Source organism: Callospermophilus lateralis, chromosome 9 (assembly GCF_048772815.1).
Source record: "Callospermophilus lateralis isolate mCalLat2 chromosome 9, mCalLat2.hap1, whole genome shotgun sequence".
In the NCBI taxonomy this organism is placed as follows: Eukaryota; Metazoa; Chordata; class Mammalia; order Rodentia; family Sciuridae; genus Callospermophilus; species Callospermophilus lateralis.
In genome coordinates, this window is record NC_135313.1 from 65,174,168 (window position 1) to 65,182,381 (window position 8,214).

Here is an 8,214-nt window from a genome sequence, read left to right on the forward strand (position 1 = left end):
GACTGCGGCAGGGTATATATTTTGTATCTGGATAGTGGAGTCTCTCTCTGATTTTTGATCATTATGTGAGCTAAATTTAGATTTGACAAATCTAAAAGATTTCTTATGAAAATTTTTTCTGAACTACTTTAAAACTTATTTTAAAAATAAGGCTGAGTTCCTGACTGCTCTCTGGCAAGTGGTCACTGTGCTCACACTAATTTTTTTTTTTAGAAAATATCTTAGATTCTTATGTTAGTAAGAAGTTAGTAAAAAATAGGTTATAATAGCTGTGAGGGAAAAAAATACAGCTAAGAAATAAAACTAAAGCAAAATAAACTGAAATTAAAAAGCAATGCCCTTAAAAATAGGAAAAGAAGAACTCAAATTATCACTATTTGCAGATGACATGATTCTATACGTAGCAGATCCAAAAGGGTCTACAAAGAAACTATTAGAGCTAATAAATGAATTCAGCAAAGTGGCAGGATATAAAATCAACACGCATAAATCAAAGGCATTCCTGTATATCAGTGACAAATCCTCTGAAATGGAAATGAGGACAACCACTCCATTCACAATATCCTCAAAAAAAAAAAAAAATATTTGGGAATCAACCTAACAAAAAAGGTGAAAGACTTATACAATGAAAACTACAGAACCCTAAAGACAGAAATAGAAGAAGATCTTAGAAGATGGAAAAATATACCCTGTTCATGGATAGGCAGAACTAACATCATCAAAATGGCGATATTACCAAAAGCTCTCTATAGGTTTAATGCAATGCCAATCAAAATCCCAACGGCATTTCTTATAGAAATAGAGAAAGCAATCATGAAATTCATATGGAAAAATAAAAGACTCAGAATAGCAAAAACAATGCTAAGCAGGAAGTATGAATCAGGCGGTATAGCGATACCAGACTTCAAACTATACTACAGAGCAACAGTAACAAAAACAGCATGGTACTGGTACCAAAACAGGCAGGTGGACCAATGGTACAGAATAGAGGACACAGAAACCAATCCACAAAACTACAACTATCTTCTATTTGATAAAGGGGCTAAAAGCATGCAATGGAAGAAGGATAGCATCTTCAAAAATTGGTGCTGGGAAAACTGGAAATCCATATGCAACAAAATGAAACTGAATCCCTTTCTCTCACCATGCACAAAAGTTAACTCAAAATGGATCAAGGAGCTTGAAATCAAATCAGAGACACAGCCTCTGATAGAAGAAAAAGTTGGCTCTGATCTACATACTGTGGGGTCGGGCTCCAAATTCCTCAATAGGACACTCATAGCACAAGAATTAATAACTAGAATCAACAAATGGAACTTACTCAAACTAAAAACAAATGCCAAATGTCTTCTTTGATATAAGGAGAGTAACTAAGAACAGAGTAGGGACGAAGAACACGAGAAGAAGATTAACATTAAACAGGGATGAGAGGTGGGAGGGAAAGGGAGAGAGAAGGGAAATTGCATGAAAATGGAAGGAGACCCTCAGGGTTATACAAAATTACATACAAGAGGAGGTGAGGGGAAAGGGGGAAAAATACAAGGGGGAGAAATGAATTACAGTAGAGGGGGTAGAGAGAGAAGAGGGGAGGGGAGGGGGGTGGGGGGATAGTAGAGGATAGGAAAGGCAACAGAATACAACAGACACTAGTATGGCAATATGTAAATCAATGGATGTGTAACCGATGTGATTCTGCAATCTGTATACGGGGTAAAAATGGGAGTTCATAACCCACTTGAATCAAATTGTGAAATATGATATATCAAGAACTATGTAAGGTTTTGAACAACAAACAATAAAAATTTAAAAAAACAAACAAAAAAACAACAAATGCCTTTTAAAAAGATTAAAATGCCAAAAATAATCAAGAGAAAAAACGTCTTGCTTCACTCCATTTTCTCACATGACTTTCTCTGTAAACTCAAGAATGAAGTCACTTACAGCATAGCATTTTTGACTGATCAAACACTAATAGTGCTTTTTAATTTTTAATTAATTAATTAATTAATTTGTGTGTGTGTGTGTGTGTGTGTGTGTGTGTGTGTGTATTTGGTACAGGGATTGAACCTAGTGGTGATTAACCACTGAGCCACAACCCCAGCCTTTTTTTAAAAAACTTTGAGACAGGATCTTACTAAATTGTTGAGTGCCCCACTAAATTGCAGAGACTGGCTTTGAACTTGTGATCCTCCTGCTTTATCTTCCCAAGTTTCTGGGATTTATAGGCATGAGGCAGTCAACCCAGCAAGTTCTTTGTGACTTAAAAAACAATTTCCATCTTTGAAAATTGAATAACTTTGCTACTTTTTTGTTTGGTATTATGCCCACGATACTGCCATAGTTAACAGAAGTATAATATGTAATAAAAGACAATGTAGAAAACTAAAAAGTAATTAGAAATAATAAAATTAATCAGCATTTAACTTTATCTGGTTCCACACACCTCATTTTCCTTGTTATTTTATTTACCCTAATAATACATGTTTTTGCCTCATTCCCCATGTTAGGTATTGCTATACCCGCCCCTCATCTTCCAGCAATCAAGGTTCAGTTTGCATTCTATCGTGGAATTGAGAAATAAGGTCATAAAAAACTTAAAACTATCTAGTGTGTCCATTTATACTAGTTGAGGTGGAGACCACTGACCAGACCTATCTTTAGTTAAAATGAGTTTCCTGGAGCAGTGTGAAGAAGAAGAGAGGAGAAGAACCCCCAGACCGACCGACCAAAGCCACGCTCCACTGCATCCCCGCGGCCAGCGCCTGCGTCCCCCGGTCGTCGCCACCATGCCCAAGAGAAAGGCTGAAGGGGATGCTAAAGGAGATAAAGCCAAGGTGAAAGACGAACCACAGAGAAGATCTGCAAGGTTGTCTGCCAAACCTGCTCCTCCAAAGCCAGAGCCCAAGCCTAAAAAGGCCCCTGCAAAGAAGGGAGAGAAGGTACCCAAAGGGAAAAAGGGAAAAGCTGATACTGGCAAGGATGGGAATAACCCTGCAGAAAATGGAGATGCCCAAACAGACCAGGCACAGAAAGCTGAAGGTGCTGGAGATGCCAAGTGAAGTGTGTGCGTTTTTGATAACTGTGTACTTCTGGTGACTGTACAGTTTGAAATACTATTTTTTATCAAGTTTTATGAAAATGCAGAATTTTGTTTTACTTTTTTTTTTTTTAAGCTATGTTGTTAGCACACAGAACACTTCATTGTTGTTTTGGGGGGGAAGGAGCATATGTCACTAGTAGAATGTCTCCAAAGCTGGATTGCTGTGGGGGAAGACACCTTTCCCTTCTAGTTTTGAGAGATTTCCTCTTTGTTCCTAAATGGAAGGGATTCCCTGATGTTGGCACACATAGCCACCTTGGCACAAATGCCTTGTGGTATGGAAAAACTCAAACTCATCTGTATGTCCTCCTGTCCCTCTCTGCCATCGGCATAGACTTAACTCTCCTAACCTCAGACCTGTTGGGACCTGATTCCCAATGACTGGTTTTACCAGTGTGTGGGGCAATCTGGACTTTCCAGTGACGTCATTGAGAATAGTGTCCCTCAGAAGAGCAGCAGTTCTTTTTCTAGATTGTGGATCTTCAGATTAATAATTTTTGCCATTTTTCCTTTCATTTCCTGAAGGTCAGGGTCGGCTTGTGAAAAGTTGTTAAACAACATGCTAAATGTGAAATGTCAACCCTCACTCTAAACTTTCCCTATTCACAGCATCAAATGAAGACTTCATTGGGTTTTATAGTGGCTTTCTGATTTTGATAGTTCATTCAAGAAGGGAGTTTGAAAGTTGTTGTATACTGTTAACGATTGTCAGTCCATGTCCTGCCTGAAATACCATGATTGTCTATGAAAAGTATCTTTAATAAAGCTGGATACAGTTTGAAAAAAAAAATGAGTTTCCTTATCTACATTTCCTGGTGCTTTGCAGGGAAGCCACAGTCACTGGTCCAGTGCTTCAGCCACTGACTGGATGAAGGATTGACACTTAGCCCAAGGAGTGCTCACTCCTACACTATGTTAAAATAACTAATTGTTCTCTCCTTCTTCTAGCCACCCAGGATGCCAAAAGGAAAGAAGGCCACGGGAAAGAAAGTGGCCCTAGCCTCTGTTCCCCTAAAGAAGCAGGAAACCAAGGTGGTGTCAAATCCCCCATTTGAGAAAAAGCCTAACAATGGCATTGGACAGGACATACAATTCAAAAGAATCCCGACCCATTTTCTCAAATGACCCTGCTACATCTGGCTGCAGCAGCAAAGGGCTATCTTCTATAAGCAGCTGAAAGTGCCTCCAGTGATTAACCACTTCACTCAGGCTTTGAATGGCCATACAGCCACCCACCTGCTTAAGCTAGCTCACAAGGGCAGATCAAATAAAAAGTAAGAGAATACCATTAGCCATGCTAAGGAGAAGCTGTAGGTAAAAGGAAAGTCCCCATCAAGAGACCACCTGTCCTTTGCCACCTTAGTGCAGAATGAGAAGGCTTAGCTTGTGATTGCACATAGCTGGAACCCCATAGAGCTAGCTGTCTTCCTGTTCCCTGTGTTGTAAGACAGGAGTCCCCCAGTGCATCATCAAAAAGAAGGGTAGACTGAGATGTCTAGTTCACAGTGAGATATGCACTGCCATTGTGTTCACATGAGTTAACTCAGGAGACAAAGGAGCTCTGGCTAAGCTGGTGAAAGTTATAAGAACCAAGTACAATACAGATATGATGAGACCTTCCATCACTAGGGAAGCAATGTCCTGGTCCAAAATCTGTGGCTCACACTGTTAAGCTGGAAAGGACAAAAGTTAAAGAACTCATCAGTAAGTGGTTGAAAGCACACTGTTGAAGCCATTTGAGTGATGTGAATCTCATTAAGTACTCTAAAGCTACGGTTTCACTTTAAACCATTAAGTATTTTCTTTGTCTTGTTTCTTGTTTTATGAAAGCATTTGCCTTGTACCCTTTTGTAGAGGCCAAACCACTTGTGGTTGGGCACTGCCAGATTCATGAATCACTTTCAAATAAAGTCTTTAGAATTGTAATGTTTCTAAATATAACTTTTAACAGCTGGCAGCCTCTTAGGGGAAGGTGAATCTCAAGAGGCTGTGCTCAGCAGAGGTGAAGGTATTTAACTAAGCCTGTCAGATTCCTTTCCTTGACTTTCCCTGGGAGAACTGAGTAACAGCTGGTCTGCTGCAAGAGAAGGTGGTATAGTTCTATGGAGTGACGCCAGGATTTCATGGGAAAAAAAATCATGCTGTCATGACAGAGACATGGGCTACCGGAAACCTCAACAATTTCTGTAATTCTAGATCCAATTCTTTTTTTTTTTTAATTGGTTGTTCAAAACATTACAAAGCTCTTGACATATCATATTTCATACATTAGATTCAAGTGGATTATGAACTCCCATTTTTACCCCAAATACAGATTGCAGAATCACATCAGTTACACATCCACATTTTTACATAATGCCCTATTAGTAACTGTTGTATTCTGCTACCTTTCCTATCCTCTACTATCCCCCCTCCCCTCCCCTCCCCTCCCATATTCTCTCTCTATCCCATCTACTGTAATTCATTTCCCTCCTTGTTTATTTTCCCCTTCCCCTCACAACCTCTTATATGTAATTTTGTATAACATTGAGGGTCTCCCTCCATTTTCATGCAATTTCCTTTTTCTCTCCCTTTCCCTCCCACCTCATGTCTCTGTTTAATGTTAATCCTTTCTTCCTGCTCTTCCTCCCTGCTCTGTTCTTAGTTGCTCTCATTATATCAAAGAAGACATTGGTATTTATTTTTCAGGGATTGTCTAACTTCACTAAGCATAATCTGCTCTAGTGCCATCCATTTCCCTGCAAATTCCATGATTTTGTCATTTTTTAGTGCTGTGTAATACTCCATGGTGTATAAGTGCCACATTTTTTTAATCCATTCATCTATTGAAGGGCATCTGGGTTGGTTCCACAGTCTAGCAATTGTGAATTGTGCTGCTATGAACATCGATGTGGCAGTATCCCTGTAGTATGCTCTTTTAAGGTCTTCAGGGAATAGTCTGAGAAGGGCAATAGCTGGGTCAAATGGTGGTTCCATTCCCAGCTTTCCCAGGAATCTCCATACTGCTTTTCAAATTGCCCGCACCAGTTTGCAGTCCCACCAGCAATGTACAAGAGTACCTTCTTTTCTTTTCTTCTCTAGCTTCTGCATATGAGAGAAAATCTATAACCCTTAATCTTATTAATTTGACAACTTGCTTAACATATGGTCTCTACTTCCATCCATTTTCCTGAAAATAACGTAATTTTATTTTTCTTTATAGATGCATAAACTCCATTGAGTATGTATACCTCTTCTTTATTCATTCATAAGGTTGGATATCTATTCCATGGTTTGACTACTGTGAATTGTGCTGCTATAAACATGGATATGCATGCATCACCGTAGTATGGTGACTTTAATTCTTTAGGATAAATACAGAGGAATGGTATATCTGGGCCATATGGTGGTTCCATTCCTAGTTTTTTGAGAAATCTCCTTAATTATTTCCATAGTGATTGTACCAACTTACAATCCCACCAACAATGTAAAATTGTTTCTTTTTCTCCACATCCTCTCCAGCATTTATTATGTGTTTTCTCCATGAATGCCATTCTGACTGGTGGGAGATGAAATCTCGGCATAGTTTTGATTTGTGTCATCCATTTCTAAAATTTAATTTTTTTTACACTCTGGTTATGTTAATAAATGGAGATGATCCAGGCCTTTCTCATTCTCTCAGAGACTCTAGAAGCAATAAGCATAATAATTCCATGGCTTAAATATTCTCCTGATGGTCCTTATTGCTGTTCACATTAAACTTATCGTCACTTAACAACAAAGCTTTTTACTAGCTAGTTGCTCTTGAGAGCATTTCTTTCATTTGATATATTTTTTAATGAGCACTAGTATTGTATGAGTCATGGTGCAAGGTTCAATAAAAATAAAATCAGCAGCAGCAATGTATATGTGATCCTTTCCCTCAAGAAGCTTACTATTCCCACAGACATGATGGCAATTATCTGTACCATGAAGTAAAGAATTGAGTACTATTATTTTAGGAGCAAAACAATTATCTAAGGGATTTTAAGATGGTGGAATAGAGAAGGTCACTTTCCTGGCTGCTCCATGATGTGAAATGAAGAAGGCAGAATGGCAACTTCTCAGCAAGGTGGGTAAACAAAAAAAGGGGGGGTACTTTATTGGAATTTAATACTGGACATTCAAAGCAAATCAGCGACTCAGGATACTGGATATAATAAAATAATGAAGAAATCCCCAACCTCTACAGCCACTGCTGTTGCCAGAGGCACCAGCCAGAGCAGTGCCTCTGTGAGCAAAATGGAGGGATAAGGGAATTAAAGTAACCTACATTTTAGGAGGCCTGAGGTGTCTGAGTACTGAGAGTTTAGAGATCAAAGACCCTGCCCGACTAAACTGAAAGGCATGATGCACAAACAATATCCTTGTGTGGAATGAAGCCCCCTCTCTCCTGGCTGCATGTGGAGAACAGAGGAAGGAACCATTTTGCAGTAGCAGTAGGGGGGCTGGCAGCTGGGAGAGCAGATTCTTGGCAAACCCAAATTTGGCCTGAAATTCAGTTCTGGCAACCCCCCACTGCATGACATAGAGTGTACCTAAGTGACCAGGAGAAAATCAAACATGGAGAGAGGTTTACATAGGGGACTAGTGGTTATGGAAACCCACCTGACTCTTCCCCTCCCCCTCCAATCAAATAAATCAAAATGACAAGGAATTAAAATTATGTGTCTATAATAACATTGAATGTAAATGGCCTAAACTCATCAATCAAAAGATATAGAATGTCATATTGAATTAAAAAGAAAAAAAAAAAAACAAGACCCAACAATATGTTGTCTCCAAGAGAATCATCTCCTAGGAAAAGACATCCACAGACTGAATCTAAAAGGATGGGGAAAAATACATAATTCACATGGATTTTGTAAACCAGCAAGGGTTTCTATCCTCATATCAGACAAAGTGGACTTGAAGCCAAAGTTAATCAGAAGGGGCCAAGAAGGACATTTCATATTACTTAAGGGAATTAAATATCAACAAGACATAACAATTACAAATGTTTCTGCTGCAAACAATGGATCATCTACACACATCAAATAAACTCCCTCTCAATTTCAAGAATCAAATGGACCACTACACAATAATATTGAGCGACT

The 8,214-nt window shown here is 38.9% G+C and overlaps 1 protein-coding gene and 1 pseudogene across 1 annotated transcript; both read left to right on the plus strand.

Moving 5' to 3' along the window:
- The first annotated feature begins 2,784 nt into the window (after positions 1–2,784).
- Positions 2,785–3,127, plus strand: LOC143407143 (non-histone chromosomal protein HMG-17). Its single transcript, XM_076866286.2, has one exon. It carries the CDS (start codon positions 2,787–2,789, stop codon positions 3,057–3,059), a length of 273 nt encoding a protein of 90 aa, XP_076722401.2. The 5' UTR covers positions 2,785–2,786; the 3' UTR covers positions 3,060–3,127.
- Positions 3,128–4,057: 930 nt separating this feature from the next.
- LOC143407541 (large ribosomal subunit protein eL8 pseudogene) lies at positions 4,058–4,830 on the plus strand (annotated as a pseudogene).
- The last annotated feature ends 3,384 nt before the right edge of the window (positions 4,831–8,214 follow it).

Bases quoted from the DNA above. Each gene is read 5' to 3' on its own strand.
- LOC143407143 (XM_076866286.2), top strand. From the start codon at position 2,787: ATGCCCAAGAGAAAGGCTGAAGGGGATGCTAAAGGAGATAAAGCCAAG.